The sequence below is a fragment of the Ruditapes philippinarum genome, unplaced genomic scaffold, assembly GCF_026571515.1.
Source record: "Ruditapes philippinarum isolate M1 unplaced genomic scaffold, ASM2657151v2 ctg262_1_1_1_1, whole genome shotgun sequence".
Classification (NCBI taxonomy): Eukaryota; Metazoa; Mollusca; class Bivalvia; order Venerida; family Veneridae; genus Ruditapes; species Ruditapes philippinarum.
The window spans coordinates 7,694-34,219 of record NW_026857830.1 but is presented as its reverse complement, the minus strand read 5'-3'; the positions used below and the strand labels follow the sequence as shown (position 1 = coordinate 34,219).

Here is a 26,526-nt window from a genome sequence, read left to right as displayed (position 1 = left end):
GGAAAAGCGCGTTTAGCACAATAGATTAAAAAACTTATGTTTGATTTGTAGAAAACATTTTACGATTGCTGTACATATGAAAATATTCTAAATTGAATGAAATTTGAATACGCAAGACTCCCAGTCCTATTACTTTTTGAACAACCCTCGTACTATGCTATAAATAGATGTGACACAATGTTTTGAATGAATTAGACATTTTCATATAAATGAATGTTACATTTCTATAAATAAAGTGACACTATGCAATAAGTGAAAGTGACACTGACGTATAAATGAATGTGACACTATGCAATAAATGAATGAGACACTATACTATGCATGAATGTGACACTATGCTTTGAAAGAAGGTGACACTATGCTATAAATGAACGTGATACTTTGCTATAAATGAATGTGATACTATGCTATAAATGAATGTGATACTTTGCTATAAATGAATGTGACACTATGCTATAAATGAATAAGACACTAAGTTATGAATGAATTAGACATTTTCATATAAATTTCATATAAATGAATGTTCATAATAAATGAAAGTGACACTATGCAATAAGTGAAAGTGACACTATGCTATAAATGAATGTGACACTATGCTATAAATGAATGTGACACTAAGTTATGAATGAATTAGACATTTTCATATAAATTTCATATAAATGAATGTTCATTATAAATGAAAGTGACACTATGCAATAAGTGAAAGTGACACTATGCAATAAATGAATGTGACACTATGCAATAAATGAATGTGACACTATGCTTCAAATGAAAGTGACACGATGCTTTGAAGAAATGTCACATTATGTTTGGAAAGCTGTAGCAGTATGCAATGAATGGAAGAGACACTATGCTATAAATGAATGTTAAACAATGCTATAAATGAATGAAACACCAGGCTATTAATGAATGTGACACTATGCTGTAAATGAAACTGACACTATGCTATGAATGTGACACTATGCTATGAATGTGACACTATGCTATGAATGACTGTGACACTATACTATAAATAAATGTGACATTAGGTTATGAATGAATGTGACATTGAGTTATAATTGAGTTCAACACTACGCTATGAATGTGACACTATGCAATAAATGAATATAACTCTCTGATATAAAAATGACACTATGCTATAAATGAATGTGACACTATGCTATAAATGAAAGTGACATTAGCCATAAATTAATGTGACACTATGCTATAAAAGAATGTGACTCTATGCTATAAATAAATGTGACAATACACTATGAATGAACGTGACATTTCTACCTGCATATATCGTAATTTTGTAATACTCTGACTCTGCCTCTCTTCGTCAGTTGGCGCCGCTGGATCTAGTGCCACCATTTTATCATACAAATCTTTCCGTAATGCTGTGTTCGATACTTCTGATTCAAGGAATGTTCTAAAATAAAATAATTTACATTAAAAAAAAAACATTTTTCTTTTGATTTACCATATTTATATTTGATGATTTTAGCACTTTTTGTAGCAGAGTTTCATTATCATTTCGGTATTTCAAGACATACTGTAACTGTAGTAAATGCAATTTTCATGCTCTAATGGAACAGGTAAACCTTAGTGGTTTTATATTATATTTCATAATTCAAGTACCTGCGCGTATCATTTCATATTTTATGCACCTGTGTGTCTCTGAGAAAAATAACCGATCTAAGCTTTGTTGTGTAAAATAATTCAATGCCTTGGGCAAGATTCAAACAGATCTTAAATTTGTAGTGAACAGAATTCCTAGTCAATGGCCACTTTAACCACTTTGCCAGATTTAAATTATTATTCAACAGTTGTTTTTATTTTTTAATTTCAAGTCTGTAAATCACAGATAAACATTCCACCACTGTTTCAATTTCAAACAAAAACAAACTCATAAAAATAATACCCATATTCATTAAGTCGCAATAAAAATACTTTTTTTTTCTTGCATTATACTTCTTATGCATATATATTTAGATGAGAAAATTTAATGAACACAATAACATTTAAAATAGGGCAAAGGAGACAAACAGTGGAAATAAGAGATACCATGAGTAAGCAATTTCCTTGTAAGTATCTTAATTACTGCGAATTCACTTATATTCGTGGGCATGAAAGTTCGTGGTTTTATCAAAACGGGCATTTTCGTGGGTTCTTAAATTCGTGGATTTTCGTTTTCTTGTAAAAAAAAAAATTCAGTAACCTAATGCAAAGTAATCTATATCGCCGAACATTTTTACTTACAACATGTACATAATTATCTTTACTTGTCACACAGCTGTTGTCAATAAATTTAATCGTTGCCTCTGGGTATAACTCTAATACAGCACAATTTCTGCCGATAATTGACTGAAATTAACACATTTATGTGACATGATATGCACCTCCATTGGACACACTGCCCCTGTAATTCGCCGATGTAAACATTGCATAATTTATGCGACACCTGGCACGTTTTAACCAGCGAGTTTAAAAGTTTACACTTAACATATTTGACAGTAACTACACGCAACGCCACAGCGACTGTGTAAATTGACATGCATATAAATTATTTTCGGTAAGTAACACGAGTTTATGTGGATCTTGTAAAAGTCGGTGGTGTCTTTGATGTTTACGGGATAGCAATCGCGCAAATACTGATTAAAATTCATATAGACTGAAGCATTTAAAAACAACGAAAGAAAGTACAATAAATCTGTTTTAGCGATCGCAGTTTTGTGTACTTACGACATTTATATCGAAGACTTTTATTTAAAATTAATAAGAGCAAACTGTCAAATTTTATTAGCGCTAATTATTGCACTGCCTGGGTTCCCATATTAACTCGATTATGTCAAGTATTCTTGTTAACACAATCAAGTCCTAGTAGACTACAAAGATCAAGTATGTATATGCGACATTTGTGGCAGTAAATTGAGGACATATATACGAGTTTTCTTTCAAGTTTCTTAAATATTGCAAACGGATTTAATATGTCACTAACCTGGTTATCTGTCTGTACTTACATTCATTTCACGAAATATCGGCCGGAAAAAAGCCGACGCATGTTTATAATATATAGAACAGAGACAGGGTAAGAAGTATTTGTTGGGATAAAAGTTCGTCGGATCTTAAATTCGTGGATTGACCTACCCACGAAAACCACGAAAATTCGTGCCCCACAAATAATAATGATTTTACAGTATATTAAACATGAACATTTTCCTTATTTCTATTTACGTCTTGGAAAATGAAACATAATTAATAGATATTAGAATATAAAAGGACCATTATTATGATGGATATCTTTTACCAAATAAAGAAGAAATTTTATGGACTATCCATGGATATTTTACACCAAATAAAGAAAAAAAAGGACCATCCATGGATATTTTATACCAAATAAAGAAGAAAAAGGACCATCCATGGATATTTTATACCAAATAAAGAAGAAATTTTGAGGACTATCCATGGATATTCTATACCATTAATAAACAAGAAAAAGGACCATCCATGGATATTTTTACACCTCTTAAATTGTAGTATGACCTAACCCTATAATTGACCCCCTAAAGTGTAATATGACCCGTATTGACCTCCTAAGTTAGGAACTATGTACAAGTATTGATCAATTTAACAATAAAATACTGACCGTATACCCATTTTCACGTCCATGATACTTGGGTCTGTGAAATGTTGCAGTAAATCCTCTATCTCTATAAAATCTAGATCAAATATGTCAAGGTTAATACGGTAATCTCTTAGTTATAAAAGTCAAACTTGTATTGCAAACTTGTATTAAACACAAAATTTGAATGATCAATCACAGCCATTACCATATAGGGAGACTGAAACAGAAAACCTGTCATTCATCAAAGGAACTCCACTATTTTTTGGTCCCATTATGCCTAGAAACATAAAATATGAATTTTTTTTGCATAGGTCAACTCATTAAAGCTAAAAAAACTAGAAGGGTTTTTGTCACAAAAACATATGTCTCCCAAAACTGTGTATGGTCACTCATGTGAAGTTTCATTGAAATCGCAACAGAAGCTTGACCTGTGAAAGCCAGCCAAGATTTTTCTATTTCTAGCTCTGGCGGCCATTTTGTGCAGCGAAGCGGAACATGCCCATGATGTGCACAACTAGGAATGGTACTGATCACTACTGTAAAGTTTGGTTGAAATCTTACCAGTAGTTTGACCTGTGAAGGGTGGACAAGCTAAATGTGGACGTACGGACAACGGATGGACCACCAGAGGGATGAATGGACAGACAGAAGGCGAAGGCAAAAACAATATGTCTATATATGAAGGCCATACAAGATTTTTCTATTTTTAGCTTTGGCGGCCATTTTGTGGAGTGAAACGGAACATGCCTGTGTTGTTCACACCGAGGAATGGTACTGATCATTCCTGTAAAGTTTGGTTGAAATCCCACCAGTAATATTTGACCTGAGAAGGACGGACAGTATTTTTTTTTTTAGCTCTGGGGGCCATTTTGTGCAGCGAAGCATAACGTGCCGGTGTTGTGCACAACAAGGGATGGTAGGGATCATTCCTATAAAGTATTGTTGAAATCCTACCAGTAGCTTGAACTGTGAAGGCTGGACATTTTTTTTCTATTTTTAGCTCTGGGGGCCATTTTGTGCAGCGAAGCAGAACGTGCTGGTGTTGTGCACAACAAGGGATGGTAGGGATCATTCCTGTAAAGTTTGGTTGAAATCCCACAAGTAGTTTGACCTGTGAAGGCCGGACAAGATTTTTCTACTTTTAGCTATGGAGGCCATTTTGTGCAGCGAAGCAGAACATGCCCGTGATGTGCACAACCAGGCATGGTACTGTAAAGTTTGACCTACAATATAATTATGGCACATAAATCTGAAAAAATATTTCCAGTCTTGTCATGTCATAATACCTCTATGACCACCATTTTAAAATCTTTTTTGTTTTTTTACATCAAATAATTCTGCATAAAAAAACTAATCAGAACTGGTGACCCTTTGGATCTTTAAAAAAAAATCTTTTTCTTATGATTTGACCTAGTGACCTAGTTTTCTAAACAAGATTACCATCTCTGACCTTGACCTGTCTCCTGATCAGTTTATTTTTTGAACAAATTCAAACATTATTACTTTTTATTAATTAAAGTATACTGCATTTCATAATACCGCACATTAGTTTGTTTGTTTATTTTGTTTGGTCTTAATGCACACAAACACAGTTTAGGTCATATGGCACTGAAACAGGAAAAGATCATTTTACTTAACCTCAAGTGTTACGAACTAAAAGCAACATCAAGGGGTCAAAACCACCTGACACCTGCTGAAGCTAAGAGATGCATTGACCCAAGCACATTATAAAAGTCTAATTTTATTAAATAATCATGACAATAATATTTTACCTAATTACATGTATATATACACATCAGCTGCTGTAGATTAATGATTTATTTTCCCCTTTATCCTCAAGCAAAAAACGATTATATTTCAAAGCATGTGAACTCGAAACTGCACATTATTCTACAAGAACAAGCAAAAATTAATATCCAATTTCCTTAATAATCAATTTTGCTGTCAGATCATATTTTCTAAAGAGCATCCCAATATAGATAATTAATCTTGACTTGATTGGATTTATATGAAATCGTGCTATCCTTAAATTAGTGTATACAATGAAGTACAATGTCATAACCTAGAGTAGATGCTAAGTGGGCGATACATTATAATGAAGAATCTTAATAATAATTGTGTATAAAAGTAATGGTATTATACAAATGTACTAGTTATGTCCATGACATAATTATCACCATAATTATCACCACAATTATCATCATAATCAACAATATGTCAAATCAGAATGGCACTATTGTACAAGTGTATTTCTATAGAAGTAGATATAATAGTCTGACCTTAATGTGAGAAAAAAATTGTCATTTATTTCATACACGCAACTCTACCCTGATGTGAACAGTTCTTAATGAAACTGCCTTTAAAAAATGTCTTTATTTGGCCTCTATTTTATGCAAGAAAATCACTGTATCTCAAAGGCATTATATTTTCATTACAAAAGTACTATTGGAACATTTCAGACCTAAAATGATACAAAACTGGCAGATCTCTCATTACCAGTGACTTCTTCTTACTAGTCTCAAAAAAAGGCAAATTTATTGCCTCGTAAACATTATATTAAATATGTTTTGTACACAACTATAAATATTTTACTAACAACTAAACTGTCATCTGTGGAGATTTTTATAAACATCTTTTTTCTCTCCAGGGATTATAATTATACAGAATCAATAGTTACAGAAACCTGTAACTCATACTAAGAACCGATTTTTTGCGAAAAAAAAAATATGATGATTCTAAGATGTACTGTACATTTATAAAGGATACATTCAGAGTTATATTCGACTTCTCTATAAAACAAAGGTACGATGCTATGAGCAGTGTCTTCCATTAACGCCTCGTACGCCTGTGTCTCATTGTTATCTTTCGTGTAGCGCTTCTTCCATATTGTATTTGGCCCGGCTGGCGCAAAACCCCCTAAAACAGATATTCGAAATAATTTTACAATGAAAATCCTGCAAAATAAGTACATTTGTGTGTATACCTTAGCTTTTAGCTGTTCATTTAATTCAGGTTATAGTATAAATTATTTTTGCAGTTGTTACATTATTCAATAAGACAGCGCACTCAACTATTCTCAGTGGTTGACAGCAAGGGGCAAAACTAAAAAGGTAATGTGACCTGTGCCCATCAGTTAGATTATAAACTGAGAAGATAATCAACTAAATCAAACTAAAGATAATCAACATGCATGCAAAAATTTAACCAAAGTGTGATGGTAACATTATGCCGACACAGACATAGGGGTGAGTACAATAGCTCTCCCTATCTTTTAAATTTTTTAATAGTCAAGCCAATAAAGTTATGCTGAACATCATCCTAACATTTCTGAAGTTTGTAATGAATTTGCCTACTTTTATTTAGTTAGAACAGTCTATTAGTCTATTCAAACTTTATGGCAAAATATCTAGATAACTAGAAATGTGTCCATAGGACACGGATGCCCCCACACGCCACTGTTCTGTCAATCTTATGACTCATAGTCAAATATTTTTTGGACTACATGTGCCACAAGTTGAAAACTAAAAATCGACAAAGGGCCATAATTCTGTTAAATTTGGTCGCAGCAAAAATTCCTTCCTTTACTACCATCTACACATTAAGGTTGTTAATCCCTGGAAGTTTAAGCAAAATCTGCCATCCGGTTTAAGAGGAGTTGCGTTCACAAAATTTCTACATAGTATATAATGAAAAAATAAAAAAGGGCCATAATTCTGTTAAATTTGGTTGCAGCAAAAATTCCTTTCTTTACTACCATCTACACCTGAAGGTTGTTCATCCCTGTAAGTTTAAGCAAAATCTGCCATCCGGTTTAAGAGGAGTTGCGTTCACAAAATTTCTACATAGTATATGGTGAAAAACTCAACAAAGGGCCATAATTCTGTTAAATTTGGTCCCAGCAAAAATTCCTTCCTTTACTACCATCTACACATTAGGGTTGTTCATCTCTGTAAGTTTAAGCAAAATCTGCCATCCGGTTTAAGAGGAGTTGCGTTCATAAAATTTCTACATAGTATATAGTGAAAAAATCAACAAAGGGCCATAATTCTGTTAAATTTGGTCACAGCAAAAATTCCTTCCTTTACTACCATCTACACATTAATGTTGTTCATCCCTCTAAGTTTAAACAAAATCTGCCATCCGGTTTAAGAGGAGTTGCGTTCACAAAATTTCTACATAGTATCTAGTGAAAAAATCAACAAAGGGCCATAATTCTGTTAAATTTAGTCGCAGCAAAAATTCCTTCCTTTACTACCATCTACACATTAAGGTTGTTCATCCCTGTAAGTTTAAGCAAAATCTGCCATCTGGTTTAAGAGGAGTTGCGTTCACAAGATTTCGGGACGTACGGACGGACGTACCAAAATTTGATGTTTATGAGGCAAATGAGCTCATAAACACCACCTGGACCAACGTCCATAAGCAAAATAAGCTCATAAAAACAAAAAAAAACTCTTAATTTTATATTTTATGAGTTTATGTTCTTTATTTAACTACGGAATGAAGCTCATAATAATCAAATGTTGGCTCGGACGGACGGACTGATGGACGGACGTACGGACAAGAGCAACGCTATATGCTCCCACATTGTGGGGGCATAAAAATTAAACTACAGTCGGAGCAGGGGCGGCAAAATCAATAAATCAATTGTTCATATGTCCCACAGCCTGGATGGTCAAGCAAATTTTTTCCAAGAATTTACTTTATAAACATCATACAAACTAGTATTTGAGAAATATTGAGGTAAATCGGACAAGTAAGCCAAAATCAGATTTTGCCAGCCCTGCAGAGTATACTGTATATATATATGAGTATTGAACCTGGGCAGATTGCTAGAATGCGTCGAGTAGCCTGGTTCAGGTTATAAAACTGGTGACAAATGGTAATCACTATATACCTAAGTGTCATGGTTCAGAACTGTTCACTTTTTAGGGGAGAAGATGTGTAAGAGGCCGGATAGCTCAGTCGGTAGAGCTGCAGTACGGTATTCCGAAGGTCCCATGTTCGAGTCCCGGTCAGGCTGCACATTTTTCTCACCCTGTGACATAACGTTCCAGCAGATCAAGGGTCAAACTCTTACCTGGATGTCCTGCTAACTGTATCCATGTGTTCTTCCTGTTTTTCAGTATTGCATCACTTGCTGGGGCTGTCAGATCTAATGCAGTCTAAAATTAAAAAAATAATCTAATTATAGAAAATCAATGGTCTAAAAATAGATAAATAATCTAATAATAGAAAATCAATAGTCTAAAAATAGAAACACAATCTTAAATTAAAAATACAGCAGTTTGAAATAGACTAACTCCGAAATTAAGAATATTTGGGTTATTCCCAGGTAATCTGTAGGTTAACAAACTTTTACCAATAACTGGGAAAAAGCCACATAATAGCTGAGTTCCGGATAACATCTATTCTAACACTGGTAAGAAACAAGTCCCAAAATAAAAACAATTTGCCAGGTATGTAAATTAGAAATAAAACAAAAGTCTAAAGACTAATTGCAAAATTGTACAGAAACTACTGTATGTCATTAATTGTATTGTAAAAAAAAATACCATCTGATTCTGTTAATTTTAAGTCTACTGAATGTTTCCATTTTGAAGAGGCTAGAGCTGAGTGACGCCCACAATCCTTAAGGCTTGAAAACTGTTATATTCACTCAAATTAAAACATTGTTAAGTGCCTTAAAACAAATGGGGCAATAACATCTTATTTTACATCAAATTAAAAATATTTTCTAAAATCTGTTTTATAAAATTATCGCTAATTTACATGAATTTCTTTCCACACAAAATTGCAAATTTCTCAGAAATAAAGAAAATCAATACTATCTTAATTAAATTTTCTCTTTTCACCGTGACAACAGAAAACACAAAAGAAAGATTATTATATACAATATTATAACATTTTCTGTTTTAAAAAACATTATTTTAAACCATTTAAGCATGCTGGCCCAAACCAGTCGGCACTGTGATCCCTACAGTCTGATCAAGGTCTTCACTGTTTGCTATTCAGTCGGTACATATTTGGAAATTTTCCCTTCATAAAGATCTGAGTGATTATAATCCAGATTGAAAGATGAACAGGTCTCTTTATGATATTTAGCGTGGTAAAACTTCACGATATTTAGCATGGTAAGAGTTCACAATATTTAGAATGGTATGAGTTCATGATATTTAGAATGGTAAGAGTTCACAATATTTAGAATGGTAAGAGTTCACAATATTTAGTGTGTTAAGAGTTCATGATATTTAGCCTGGTAAGATTTCACCATATTCAGCATGGTAAGAGTTCACGATATTTAGCCTGGTAAGAGTTCATGATATTTAGCATGGTAAGAGTTCACGATATTTAGCCTGGTAAGATTTCACGATATTTAGCATGGTAAGAGTTCACAATATTTAGCATGGTAAGAGTTCATGATATTTAGCATGGTAGGAGTTCACGATATTTAGCATGGTAAGAGTTCACAATATTTAGCATGGTAAGAGTTCATGATATTTAGCATGGTAAGAGTTCATGATATTTAGCATGGTAAGAGTTCACAATATTTAGCATGGTAAGAGTTCACGATATTTAGCATGGTAAGAGTTCACGATATTTAGCATGGTAAGAGTTCACAATATTTAGCCTGGTAAGAGTTCACAATATTTAGCCTGGTAAGAGTTCACAATATTTAGCATGGTAAGAGTTCACAATATTTAGTATGGTAAGAGTTCACAATATTTAGCATGGTAAGAGTTCACGATATTTAGCATGGCAAGAGTTCATGATATTTAGAATGGTAAGAGTTCATGATATTTAGAATGGTAAGAGTTCATGATTATTAGAATAGTAAGAGTTCACAATATTTAGCATGGTAAGAGTTCAAGATATTTAGCATGGTAAGAGTTCATGATATTTAGAATGGTAAGAGTTCACGATATTTAGCCTGGTAAGAGTTCACAATATTTAGCATGGTAAGAGTTCACGATATTTAGCATGGTAAGAGTTCATGATATTTAGAATGGTAAGAGTTCACGATATTTAGAATGGTAAGAGTTCTCAATATTAAATTTTAGCATGGTAAGATTTCACAATATTTAGCATGGTAAGAGTTCACGATATTTAGCATGGTAAGAGTTCACAATATTCAGAATGGTAAGAGTTCATGATATTTAGCATGGTGAAAGTTCACTATATTTAGCATGGTAAGAGTTCACAATATTTAGCGTGGTAAGGGTTCACAATATTAAGCAATGGTAAGAGTTCACAATATTAAGCATGGTAAGAAATTAACGATATTTAGCATGGTAAGAGTTCATGATTATTAGAATAGTAAGAGTTCACAATATTTAGCATGGCAAGAGTTCAAGATATTTAGCATGGTAAGAGTTCATGATATTTAGAATGGTAAGAGTTCACGATATTTAGCCTGGTAAGAGTTCACAATATTTAGCATGGTAAGAGTTCACGATATTTAGCATGGTAAGAGTTCATGATATTTAGAATGGTAAGAGTTCACCATATTTAGAATGGTAAGAGTTCTCAATATTAAATTTTAGCATGGTAAGATTTCACAATATTTAGCATGGTAAGAGTTCATGATATTTAGCATGGTGAAAGTTCACTATATTTAGCATGGTAAGAGTTCACAATATTTAGCGTGGTAAGGGTTCATAATATTAAGCAATGGTAAGAGTTCACAATATTAAGCATGGTAAGAAATTAACGATATTTAGCATGGTAAAAGTTCACAATATTAAGCGTGTTATGAGTTCACAATATTTAGCTTATGATAAGAGTTAAAAAGTTCAGTAAAATGAACCAGAAAAATGTAAATGTACAAGAGAGTTTGGGGTTGTACTGTTTTGGGGGAAATTCATTAGCTTGATCAAATATTTACTGATCTTGGACTTTGTGACTTGTAATTAAATAATATATTACTGTATCATATTGTTTGATTTTATTAACCTGTCAATTCCATACTGATTATACGGTCAATGCACAGAATATATTAATATCCGATAAATGTTCGGTAAATTCCGTGAGATGTACGCAGTAAGATGTGATTAAATTAATCTTGTTTCTATGAAGTAGTTACACTGACCGTTATAGCGAAATAGGGTAAACTACGGGTATATATAATGTCTAAATGCCCTACGTGTTGTAAGATCGAGACAGCGTATGTCCAGTTTTTTTTTCTTATTCATAATTATTTCCAACATTTTTGAAGTTATGGTTGTTCTTTCTGTTTTAATATGCTTTGCATTTTTTTGGTAAATACTTAACTTGTTTAAGAATTAATATTCAAAATTCATTTGGATTTAAATCAATAAATGTCATTTCAGTGCCGTAAAATACAATACAAAACGTGAAAATTCAATGTTTCTTAGTTGTTTCATATCCGTGTAGACAATTTTGCAAACGCTTGACAATTTTCATTAAAATATACTTAAATATAAAGAAAGAATAAGCCTAAAAAGAATTTAAAAATAATGGATCGAACTTCGGACCTCTCGTACATTAAGTAATCACTTAACCGACTGTGCTATTGCGGATGTTACGAGAATTTACATTAAGCTAGGGGGAGTTTTCAAAATGTTAGTTAAATACTCCATATTAATTCTCGTAAAATAAACGGACAAACCCGAAGTGGGATCGAATATTTAAATGAGTGCTATAATGTATTCATAATTGACAGGTCAATAAAATCAGACTATAATATGTGTTTGAATGTTTTCTTTCCAGGACTTTTATGTTTACTTAATTTATCAAGTCATAATTATCTATTGATAAGATACTAGATGTTGATTTTTACTTCTATTTAGCTGATATCATAATGTACACACATATATAACTTTAAAAGTAAACATATCCATTTTTTGTTTTACCTGTAGTCAAATATTAATACCACAACAAATTTTTATCAAATCTTATGTATGTTTAAACAGTATAAAGTAAACATGGATAAGCCATTATCATACCTTCCTAATATTTAACTTTAAGGTTTGGGCCTTAATTAAGTAGATCTGAGTCAGTATACAAATTATCTAATAATACATTTTGTATTAGTAAGTATTTTCTATCCCCTTTCATTAATTCTTTTTGAGACAAAAAAAAGGAGAAAAAATGGAATCCGAAATGGTAAAATTGAAAATGTTGTAGGCTCTTAAATTTCTGATTAAACCTGTTAGTGGACGGTAGTGATAATTGGAAGCTACCATACACGCCCCCTAGCATCGCCTTATTTTCAACATAAGAAAATTAACATGAAAATGGTGAAATACAGCCGAAGATTTGTTCATATGGCAACAGACATGGAACCTTTAATGTGACACATTTGTGTTACTGTATGTACACGCCCCCTATCACCGGCTTATATACACAGAATTTTTAACATGAAAACAGAATAATGGTGATTGGTTATTGGTTCAAATACCTAAATATTCCATTGAATGAGCAGACAAACAGCCTGGTCAGACTGGACTGCAGCGACGTGTAAGTTGGCTTGACATCTATATTGGTGTCATATAGGGAAGTCATTATTGCTAGTGACGTTTAAATCAATTTAGTAATTAATGCATCGTTGAGGTTATAATTTATGACAACTTTCCTGCTTTGCTGGTAGGGGACGATCTTTGCATTGTTTCAGGAAGTCATTTGAATTAATGGAATCAACCATGAACCTTCCATATTGCTGGCAAAATAGTTTTATGATATGAAATGAAAATTTGTGACAGAATTCAAAACCTTAGATACTATAATAGGCGAGTGATTCAAGTCAGTTAAACACACAATGACATTACTGGCCCTGAAAATTGTATATTTAACCTTACAATAATTTGCCTTTGTCATTCTGCATTCATAACTTAAAAAATGCCAAATTCTTGATGCAAAATTATAAGGGAAAAAAAAAATTATTATGGGCTCTTTATAATGTAAAATGTAAGATAATGTAATGTTTTATTTTTAAATTTTTATTTATCATCCCACAAAAATCTAGCAAAATAAATGAAATGGTACAACAATTGTAAGGTCACATCAGTGGCTGAGGAATGTTGCTGATATTTTCACAAAAAAAAACAACCCAAAACACTGGACACTATAATATACAGACCAGTATACAAAAAGCAACAGATTGCATTGAAACAAAATAAAATAAATGAAATCCTTACTAAAGCCATGACTATATAACAAAATACATAGGAATGACTACAGTATACATGTAAAAAGTACCACTGCAGAGCAAATAGAGAGGCAAAGATTCATAATAATTACCAGTGTTACTGAAAATTGTTGATCTACAGAAATTGTTGATCTACAGAGGTGAAATGTGTAGTGAAATTTACACTTTATCAGAGGGAAAGAATTGATAAGGTTTTTGTAAAAAGGTTGTTGTAAAGAGGTAATTGTTGTAAAGAGGTAATTGCTGTACAGAGGTAACTGTTCTGTAGAGGTTACACTGGTCTTATAATAAAAGATCTAGTTTATTATGTTTCATTCTTTCTCAGAATCCAACAAAGCAGGTGCAAAGTTTTCAGAGTTGGGATACGATTAAAGCTTTTAATATAAATGCATGCAAATGAGATAGATAGTATCAAAAAAGCTTGGAATATTGAATCAGTTCTAAATAATAGAAATTAGAAAATTAAATACTTCAACAATATATACAAAATGCCATAGATCTTGATTATATCATTAGAAACACTTTGTTATGAAAACTTCAGAAAGAAAAAGGCATAAAGTCAGAAAAGTTCAAAATACCCAAAGATTATTTGGATAGGATCTTAAAAGATCCTTTGTTTGCTTATAAGCGGCTACAGAATCTACTTGTGCAACCTGCAGTGCAACAAGAACGAGCTGGCATGTCCCTTCCATATTATCATGGTCTGCACTGAACATGGCTATCAAATTTTGAAAATTTTTCTAAATATGATGATGACCCATAAATTTGAAGTTATTATCTACAAAATGACATTGGGATCCTAAAAAAATAATGAATAACAAGATATCATTACAAGAAGGACAAACCAAAAATCTAAAATACCCCAAAGATTTCTAAAGAGACCAAAGGTCTGTATATCATAAATTGTCACAACAAATAATATGACACCACAATATACACCTTTATGTATTGGTCACAGCTGATACAACCTGTCCCTAACCCCACAGGGGGATCAAGAGAACCCAATGTGACCCCCCCAACCCCCACCCCCAATTTTTATATTGGTACTTTGTCATAACTTGTTTTTATTTTCATATTTTCAAGTTTCATAAAGCATATTGAACACTCAACATACATTTATTTTTCTAAATACAAATACACGGATCAACAAAAATCACTTGTAATTCAATTACCTTCTTTCCTTTCCGTCTATGAATTCCACGAAAACAATTCCACATTCCAAACTTTTGTCCATTTACACCCATATTGGTGTATAATGATTTAAGTCAATACATTTCAGTTTAATCACATATAATATCTCACAAATCCACTTGTTAATGCATGTAGTATAATTGTGTTGTTTAATTTCCATCCGGAAGTAAATGAGTGAATGAATAATCAAAAACTATTGTTTACAGTAACTGGAAAATGTTTGTATTTAATTAATACAGTAGTTATTGTTACAGTTTTTCATAAGTATGCTGCCAGTATGTGTTATGTGCTTATTTACATATTAGCCTTAGACTAAGTCTCAAATAATAAAGCTGTTATTTCCTTCTTTTCTAAGATCTAAATCCAAAAATATGAATTAAATACATGTATTCATGTTATCAAGCAAAATTTTTTGATTAAAATTTTAATTAATATGAATAATAATATAATAAAAATAATATCATTATTTTCATAATTTAAATAATATTATAAACATTATCATACAAATAATATCATGAAATAATTATCATACAAATAAAAATGTGAATGAGTGACTTTTCACATCAAATAACAGCTGATGCCTGTAAAAGACCAGTCTTAAATTTAAGTCCCAATGAAAACTTTCCCTAAAATTGTGCAGTTTTCCCCAAATTTTAACCTTGCACCTGGCATGAGCATTTTTATTTCGAAAATTATAAAAGTTATTGACATTTTTTCCCAAATTCACCAGGGTGAGAAAAACCACAGTAAATCTTGTAATACACTGTCATATTATATAATAAATATTACCACAAATATAAATATACAAATAATCTATGAATATTATAATATAAATTATAATTATCATACATGTATTACAAATGATATCACAAATATTTTTAACACATTATATTTTTATTTTTATGTTTAGCCAACACAGTATTTATAGGTCATATGGTGACCTTACAGCTTTACTGGTAGTGGAAGACCTCAGGTGCCTAGTAATCCGTGCGAAATTTCCGCAAGAAAGGGCACCTGAGTAATAGCACCACAGACATTCTGTCAGCTAGAACAAATAAAATACAGCTTGAATATTTTGGTACAAAAAATATCAAAAATATCATAATACAAATAATATTACAAATATTATCATACAAAATGATATCACAAATATTATCATACAAATAATATCACAAATATTATCATACAAATAATATCACAAATATTACCATACAAATAATATCACAAATATTATCATACAAAATAATATCACAAATATTATCATACAAAATGATATCACAAATATTATCATACAAAATGATCTCACAAATATTATCATACAAATAATATCACAAAATATTATCATACAAATAATATCACAAATATTATCATACAAATAATATCACAAATATTATCATACAAATAATATCACAAATATTACCATTCAAATAATATCACAAATATTATCATACAAATAATATCACAAATATTATCATACGAATAATATCACAAATATATATCATACAAATAATATCACAAATATATATCATACAAATAATATCACAAATATTACCATACAAATAATATCACAAATATTACCATACAAATAATATCACAAATATATATCATACAAATAATATCACAAATATATATCATACAAATAATATCACAAATATATATCATACAAATAATATCACAAATATTACCATACAAATGATATCACAAATATTATCATACAAATAATATCCTAAATATAACAGAACTAACATCTCCTATTTTGTAAATTTAACTTTTATAATTAGCACTCTGCATAAATTTCAAATAAAAACTGAACAAAATTCTTTACATTTTTTTGCCAGTCATAAAATGGCCAACTTCTGGATTCCTTAAATCCTATAATTATAAATATGTATATATTCCAATAGTCGAAGCATCAAATTGTTATAGGAAGTATTGTATAAAAATAACTTCTCTATGTTTACTAAAGGTATGGAGTTCTGTAACTTTTCTGCATTAATCCCTTTTAAACAGTCACAATAACTCCTTATGTGTTTCACCTTTCTTCAGAAATATTTCAACAACACTTAAGATTTTACACAAACAAACAGATAAAAGATCTATATTACATAATACATTGTAAATCTGTGACAATATTAATTCCTTCCTTATTCTTACATACACAATAATTACTCCCCACTAAATATTTTCCGAATTATTTTCAACACTTTAAATCCATTTTTTTATCAATAAATCAATAGTTAAATCCTTAATCCAACTTTACAATTATTGTATCTAATTATTTATATATAAATTGTATGTATCACCATCAAAATGTTGTAGCTAGTTGAGGCGTCTTAAAAAGACATCATGTATCATTTAACAAAATTCGTGACCATACATTTAAATGTACGACTATAACTGTGTTTATATGCGACTTAATTTATAAATTTCATATCAAATGTCCGTCCGGCTGCGTTATTTTATCTTTGTCTTATCTGCATATAACTAAACAGTGTAAGAACGTTAATACAACTTATTCCTTTTAAGGCCCTCCAAAAATAAAGTTGTTTTCTTGTCTTGTCTCCCTTCTTACGGTACCCTCTTTTTTTCACTGCTGGCCTTTAATATTTTATTTGCATTTCTACTTTTACAAAATCTTTCCTTAGAAATATATATAATATTGAATATATCCAATAAAAATATTTAGAAAATGTTCAAGTTTTTTTTCTATAAATTTATACAGGAAATATTTTCATCAAGTGGTAAGAAAAAATATATTTCTCCAGAAGCAGTAGCCACATGTTAAATATGATAATTTGTATACCACAAGCTGGTTGTTGTATACTTTTCCCTTTTTTGACCTAATGATCAAAAAGACTTATGTTAAATTTTGTGTATTGGCTGAACTTCAAAGAAAGATGCATCAGTGAAAAACACAGAAAATATCTTTCATTGCAGTGAAAAATAATTTCTACAGTGAAAATATAGAAAAATGAAAATATGCATTTTATTTCATCATTATATTTATTTCATCATTATAAGATTTAATGAATAAGATTTCTCAATATTTCACTTACAAGTATAGCATAATAAATGAATAAATAAATATATAATGAAGAAAGAATTGCACAAATAACGTTTAACAAATTTGAATAATTTTGTTTGGATGTTTTTAAGGCTGAACTTCTTTTAACACAACATGATTTTCCTTTATTTGGTAATTGACCAATCTATGAATGACAATAAAATCAATAATATTTAATTGGTCCAATTGCGTCCCAAATTTTGAGGCAACTCTGTTTTTAGGGTTGACTTTAAGAGTTAGTTAAAACTGGGCTTCCAGCCAATAAGGTCATCCTTAAGAAAACATTTACATGAACTGTATTTAAATTGGAATTTCATGATGATTTTTGGTGTAAATAAAAAGAGACCTGCCTTATTACAACGCTCTCTTTTTATTTTGTTCAAATACCAGAATATATATTTTAGTTTCCTCAATCCACGCATAAGACAGAAGTTATCTAATCCAGAAACGAATTTACCTAAATTAACTACAATAAAATACTTAAAAGGAGCTAGTCCTGCCTTTTATAATATACCTTCTCTTTTTTTTTATTCAGTCACAAGAAACAGAACTATTTTTTTTCCTTGGCCTAACTTACAACCACTCCTGACCGCGTCTCATCGCTCGCACGCATACATTGTCGTATTATTACACATCACTGTTACATTCAGTACTTTATGTATTTTTATCCCTGTTGAAATACGGTCATCTCTTTAATAACAAAACTATTGTGCGTAAGGGTTTATAATTATACTTGACTATATTATATACTTACTAACATATTAACATAATTGACATCACCAATCGTCACCTATCAAATCATTATCTTTAGTCTATTATTATATTGTATAATGTCTATTCATTAAAAATATATACATCAGATACTAGGTATTCAATAATTACAGCACATTAATTATCTAGTCCAGACTATTTTTAACTTTGAAACATTATACCTCTGATTATGTCAAATAAAATATCAATTAATTAAAACATAATTTAAATGTTACTAATTGTTTGTAGTTAAAGGCCCATTATGCCTCAGATATGCTTTAAATTATTTTTTTCTCTCAAAAGCTTTTTAATTTTAGTGTAGTACTTTTATTATTAAGTATCCAAAAAGTCAGTCATTGGTCCATGAATTACCTGAATGATCTATTTTCATCTGTTTATTTTTAGCAATTATACAGGTAGTATAATTACAAGGTTATGGTCAATTAGTATTTTGTATGAAAGTGAAAATACTACTTTTACATTTTGCAACTTTTATGACAAAATAATTATATCACATTAATGCAGCTACTGTCTTTAACTTCAAGTACCAACCATCTAACGTTAACATTCTCTAAAACCATTATTTAAACATTATAAAATTCATGTTTGACCTTTCTTAAGTAAAAATTCATTTATTTCTGAGGCATTAAATGTGCCTTAATAAAATATCCTGTTGAAAATTGTCTTATAATTATGACTGTATGTTTGATATCATAAATTCATAAGTTTTCACTTTGCAATGTATTTGGTGTTCTTTTGTTATAGTGCTTCGTAAAATAATTGTTTAGTAATTCACCTTTAACATTAACCCTTATAGAATCAACCCATGTGATCAAGGGATTGAACCAAGATATCCGAGCCAGCACAATTTTGAGCCATCTGATCATTGTCAGAGTGCACTGTTCCCAATTCAGACAATGAATATTTTGGAAATTTCCCCTAAAAATAATAAATGGTTTTGTCCAGATTACAACATGGACAAGTCCATTTAAGGTATTTAGAGTGGTAAAAAGGTTATCTAGCCTGGCAGGCCTAATAACCTATAGCATAATTTATAATCTATTACAGTAATATTAATGTCTATTTAATTACCAAAGATGCATTCCGTGTTTCAATTATACACTGAAGTATGCAGTTTATTTAAGGATTATTAATTTATTATACAGTCATTAAACATATTGATTTCTTAAGACTTAACACAAGACTATATATATTTTTTTTTTAATCTCAACAGTTATGAAAAGAAATGTTCTTCATGGCAATCTATATCTAAACTTATCTATATCTTTAAGGCAAATCATTCTTCTTTTACAACTCTTAAATCCTTATAAGCTACAATGATATTAAGAATATATCTACATAATATATGGTAGGTATATCGGACCAGTATAGAGCATTTCCATGGCAGTTCAGCCTGTTCACTCCTGTCTGGTTCAGCCTCTGGTCCCAGTCCAGTCCAGTCTATAGCCCAGTCTGGTTCAGCCAATAGCGGTGTCTCTAAGTCCAGCCTAAAACTCAATAAACTCCAGTCTAGCTCAATCTAGTACAGCCTATAGCATATTGCCCAGTCAAGCCTACAGCCCAGTCCAGGCTCAAACTCACTTCATTCTAGCCTACAGCCAAATCAAGTCTAGCCTACAACTCAGTCCAGTCTAACCGTCAAGTCAAGTCCATAGCCCTGTTAAGGCGTAACCACTTGGACCCCCTAAAATCTCAGAATAAACTTTCATCATTATAGGCCTTACAATAACATGGAAATGATAGTGAACAAATGTTTGACACCAGTCAATATGCAAAGATATACATATATTTGATATCAGTTTGTAAAATCTGCCAGTCTTGCTGCCAAAATATTGAAACAAATATAACTTAATCAGATTCATCCATGGAGTGTAATAAGGTCCTAAACATTGCTGTCCAACCGCAGTTTCAAAATTTCATCTTAATATTTCCAAATTTTGAGAATGAACATTTTCAGAAATATTTAGCATCTACAGTTACAAGGAGCATCAACAGAATTATTACATGAGGTATACACATCAAAGAAAGTTTTACAAAACAAATACCAAGCAATATTATAACTGTTTCCGTATACATGTATAAGTGAGGCATGGGTGAGAAAAAGGTCATTATATTTAGATATAAAAGCATAGAAATCTTCAGTTTGGGAACAGTGGTGCATAGCGAAGATTGTACAAGGTAACTGATACAACAGTTTAAATGTTACGGATCTGACTCACCAATGCCAACAGATCTGCGAATGTAGATATGTCCACCTTTGAAACTGTCTTACTTTGCTTCTCACCATTTTCAGCTTTCTTTTTTTTATGACCTTTTCTTTTATGGACCGAACATTTACGACAAATCTCTTTGTCTTCTACTTCCGGTATTACAGAGACCGTTTTCAAAACATCCTGTCCGGGCTCGTTACACGAAACACACATTTTATAGCCAACCATGTTCGGAAACTTCGTGTACCGTCTCCCTTCTGCATAGGAGACTGTACGAAAACTGTGACTCTTCTTAACCCCTGACCTTTGAAAATGGTAGGTCAAGGTCGGAGATTCGTCATCGCTCGAAAGTGGGTCAGCTATGACAGAGATTGATATCTGAAGATTTTGTCCCGCAGTTTTCTTGCTGACTTGGCGACGTAATGTCAAAGTTTCAATGTATTCCTCAGAGTTACTATTCCTACGACCACCATGGACACAACCCATTTTTTCCCCGTTTCACTTAAAACTCAAGACACGTTTCTATTCACACAAGAGAATAAAATGTTAACAAAAAATACCATTTTCATCATCGCCACAAAATTTCCACCTGAACAAGACTTGTATTTCATTTCATCTAACACAATTTATACACACGCACATCGTATACCAAATTAAATTTATAAATAGCTTACAACTGAAACAAGACAAAAAGACAAGTGTCATAAAAAACATAAACATATGAACAAAATTAACAAATTCTAAATACTAAAAATAACCAAAACATTATGACATTTACAACTTGAAATGAGATATGTTTATATTTGGCAGCATGTTCTAAACAAGTCTATTATTCACACACGCAGCTGTATATAATTTCCCCTTTACCACAATATTGTCATTTTTAAGCCTATGACTTTTTCATCTTGTTTCCAATTAAAAGCAAACAAAACTACATGTTATTAAACTCCCTCTTCCTCCATCAGTATGTCACTCTATTCTCGCTTAAAGTAAATACGATGGAAAAATTCCTGTAAAAGGGAAAATGCTTTGAAATCACCTGGTTACCATAGCAACATGTTACAAAGTTTACCCATAATACATTATGAGAGCGGACAAAACAACAACAACAACAACAGTGCAGTATTTGCTATCGGATTATAATCATCTCACTGTATTGTGTTGCTATGCAATATTCTAAGTTATATATGGACATTGATTTTCCCCCCTGAAAAACCACAGGGAAATATTGTTACTTTCTAAATGAAAATTTAAAACCCTGCTTCCCCCGTAATTCAATACAGCAATGTGACACTAAAGTGACATAACAGTACAGGGGGTTAATGTAATTTCAATAAATTATCTTAAGACAATTATCAAAAGTCAACTAATCTGGTACATATCTCGATCTTTACTGGTCAGGGAACTATCAACTAGACACTTTTTGAACATTTTTCCATTCAGATTTCATAGTTTTAACAGCTAAAGAATTATGAAAATTTGCCAAGGTATAGCTAGGTTATTCTCCTAACTTACAAATGTTAAGTTTGTTTATTTCTGATTATGTTGACACTTACATCTGAGGCATGTGAAGGAAGGTATCAAAATTACCTAAATTGTTCACACTACAGTTCCAATTGTGTCCGGACAGATACATGCATGACGTTTTTTTTTAGATAAAAGTCGAGGTGTTTTAATTTTTTATTTTTAATATGATATAAATTATTTCAGCAGCAAATGCAGAAGTTTTGGATATTTTATTGTTTTAATTCTGAAAATGATTATAGCTAATATAATAAGTCAGGTATTGCACTTTAGATGTCCAACGTTCTTGATATAGACATTAAAATATAACCGTTTACAAAAATTGAAATAAAGTTAATTATTTAATCATAAAAGAAACATGCATTCATTGTTGATAAAAAAAAAATGACTGATTGATCAACAACCACTAAACAAAGATAAAAACTAAAATCAGGCATTTTCAGCGTTGTCTAGGTTTGATGGTTGTTGTCTGGTTTTGGTGGTCCCTGACCAGCACGTGGTACCAAATAACATTTTTGTATTTTTTATTCAAAGCTACTTTTACCTTTTACCAAGTTTCTGTTATTCTAAGATACCATTACTTGGTACCATTTAATTCTCTTTTTTCCTAAGTTACAGACACACAGACAGATTTTAATTTTAAAGACAAGACAGATTTTAATATGCTGCCATTCGAGGGCATAAAAACAAAACATCACAATTTTTTTTTATTTATCATATTCTGATTCAACATAACTTCATTCATGGCCACTTGAAAGGTCATGAAAATTACTTTCCTTTATCCGGTATAGCTATGAATAATTTCATTAACTTACCGTATTATATCCAATAAACACTTCTCTAATTAGCTCCACTTCAATATTTTACGGATGAGTCTTATTTGAAAGTATCTTTAAATCCAGTAAAATAAAAAAAAATTTAATTACATTTCACACAATAACAGTCTCATTTGCTGCATAATGGGCCTATAAATTCTCTTTTGCTTAATACTGTAATTACTAACACACCATGCCTCAAAATATATAAAATCCTTCAAAGACAATTCTAAGCCAAAATTTTACATGATTTGACCTTTAATATAGAGCTGTAGACCAGTAGGTGATGCTAGTGATGCTTACATTTGGTTAACATGTCTGGAAAATTACATTCCAGAATAGTCATACAGGAACCACAAACTTATGGACTCCAGGGCTTTTAAATCAAACCCACACCTTTTTTTTGAGTACCTTGACCTCTAATTGTGACCTTGAACACTGAACTATGAACTGGCATCTTGCGTCCTACACATCATCTAATGGTGACTGAAACTTCTGTCATATAACTCATGAGCCAATCTTTTGCTTATATTTCCCCTAAAAGGCCTTTATCATTTTAACATTTTCCTAAAAGCCTACATGTACCATTTTAGCATTTTCATAAAGGCTTGAGTGATTTTAGCATTTCCTTAAAGGCCTAACCAAGCCTGTAACTTTTTTAGCATTTCCTTAAAGGCCTAACTATTTTAGCATTTCCCTAAAGGCCTTAACTATTTTAGCATTTTCCTAAAGGCCTTGACCATTTTAGCATTTTCCCAAGGCCTTGACTATTTTAGCAATTCCTTAAAGGCCTATTTACCATTTTAGCATTTCCCTTAAGGTCTAAATATTTTAGCATTCATCTAAAGGCTCTAACTGCTTTAGCAAATAAATATATCTTAAAGCCCTTTAGAACCATTTTAGCATTTTGTCAAAGGCCTAACCATTTCCCTAAAGCCCTTTACCATTTTAGCTTTCCCCTAAAGGCTCTATCTATTTATGCATCACCTACAACCATTAAAGCATCTCTCTAAACCATACAAAACATCAACTTTGATTACTTGTTTCCCAATTTTAAGCACAACAGCTCATATGGCAGAAATTACATGAAAATATATTATGTGACACACACACACACACTTTTTCAAAGCAGTATACATTATTGACAGATGTGCTGTTGATTATTAATATTACAAACATGTAAAGTAATTATCTTAATTGTCAGATTTCATGCTAATAATGTAATTAAACTGACCTGTAACATGGTCATTTTACACACTTACCAATATAACAAATAGACAGCTTATTTTATTGAGGTCACATAACAATAAAAGCAATATTATCAATGCACTCCTTGTATAATGACAAAACAATGTCGTAGAAGTTGAAAATATGCAATTAGTCTATCCTTTTTAATGTATTTATCCACCCTTGTCCTGGTTTGAATTTAAGATTGTCAATTAATAAGAAGTTTTGGGGATCTACATGTACATACCTTAACATTAAAGGAGCTCCATATAGGAAAAAAAGCTTGAAGACATAATTTTAAAATTCATACATAGATCATTAGTGAAGCCCTAAAATAGAAAAAAATCTGCAAAGGATAATACAGAAAAACACTCAGAATTAAATTTAATATTTATTTTTGTGCTATTCTTAGCCTGATTTAAGTATTTCTAAGTCATTGTGCACAAAAAAAATGATTATTCTGAAAAACGGGATGAGGAAATGATCTGAGAATTTGCACACGAGTCTGGAGCTACATCAAATGGTACATAAATCTTAGAAAAATATTTCAAGACCTGCCATATCGAAAATACAAAGTGAAGTCCCTTTAAAATTGAGCGGGCCGGCATAGATCTTGGTAAGGCTGCAGGGATAAGCAGAAGGCTTTATTCTTGTGTAATCATTGCTGATTTCTTTGCATGGAAATCAGTACAAATCAAATTTGATTTACATTTAAAACCCTGGCATCAGCTTTGACACCTATTGCATTAATTGAACTTCCCATCCCATCAGATCCAATCCAATCCCGTACCAAGCCCAAACTACTCATTCAGATAAATTATTCAATTTCAGAGATTGCTATAGAGTTGGATTAATTCAAGTCTCTACTCCCAAGTCCCCAATGCCAACAAACTCCATATCATCCCCTTAGTGCAGAAACAGGTTAACTCCTATTAAATATAATAGGAGTTAAGCTGTTGCTGCACTAAGGTGACAATATAACTATCAGTCATCCATCCCTTAATGAAATGGAAGAATTTCAGAAAAATAGATTACAGATTTTGAGATTGATAAAGAGTTTAATTAATTCAAGTTAATACCAAGTCCCAAATACTCACAGGGGAGAATCACGCCATTTGTTACCCAAACAAACAAGATGGCGGATGCAGCCAAAAAGTAAGTTCTCCCCCTTGAATACTAACAAACCCTATATATAAGTTTCAATCATCCATCCCACACTCACTGATACTTACATAGTCTGAAGACGAGGTTTTTGGAGGGAAATCTTCGATGACTACTTTACTCATTCTATAACTTCCCTATCACCATGGTTATAAAGTTCTTAGGTTTCTACAAAGAAAAGAAAACATGCATTTCATTTTTATTTGCAATTACAGTTACATGTATTATATATAATAATAGGAACGAGAATGATTATTTGAATATTTCAAAAAATCTGCCGAATATTCGAAAAATGAAATTCTAGTTTGTTTTTTTCTTAAATTCTATTTTCAAAATCATTAACTTTCAACTTGAACAATCTATGCAGGGTCTTGTTCCAAAATCTCTTAAAAGACCGTAATCTTCACACCTTTCCAATTAAGATTTTTTCAGGCACATTTTGCCTTTCATGTGTGCAATTGTTGAGGATGACATAAAATTTATCTAAAATGCATTCATAAAATAAGGTGGATGAATACAAACATTTGTAAAAGATATCAAATAATATAATGTTCTTTCATTGAAACTAAACAATCAGGCCTTTTCAAGAGTCACCACAGGTCAAATTACCAGACCCATTTCCAATGGCAAAATAATATGGTTATTTTTTGCCCAATCTTTAACTTACAAAATTCCCAATCAAACTGAAATTTTTTATAGAACAGAACAGAACAAAGCATATACTTTATTTCTGACTTGGGCTCAACAGTTACACCCATCATCATAACATACATTTATAATTATAACAA

The 26,526-nt window shown here is 31.4% G+C and overlaps 1 protein-coding gene across 3 annotated transcripts in view; it reads right to left on the bottom strand.

Moving 5' to 3' along the window:
• Nucleotides 1–25,920, bottom strand: part of LOC132751171 (inositol-trisphosphate 3-kinase homolog) — a 31,363-nt gene extending 5,443 nt beyond the window's left edge. The window contains exons 1-6 of one of the 3 annotated variants that reach the window (XM_060741307.1): nt 25,810–25,908; nt 21,021–21,687; nt 8,688–8,772; nt 6,374–6,523; nt 3,629–3,701; nt 1,276–1,411 (exon numbers count right to left, since the gene is read on the bottom strand). In XM_060741307.1, coding sequence (XP_060597290.1) covers nt 1,276–1,411; nt 3,629–3,701; nt 6,374–6,523; nt 8,688–8,772; nt 21,021–21,497 — 921 coding nt within the window. In that variant the 5' untranslated portion in view covers nt 21,498–21,687; nt 25,810–25,908. Of the gene's footprint in view, nt 1–1,275; nt 1,412–3,628; nt 3,702–6,373; nt 6,524–8,687; nt 8,773–14,947; nt 15,228–21,020; nt 21,688–25,809 lie in introns of those variants that run through there. The other 2 variants (XM_060741309.1, XM_060741308.1) reach the window with 2 other exon arrangements.
• Nucleotides 25,921–26,526: the final 606 nt, after the last annotated feature.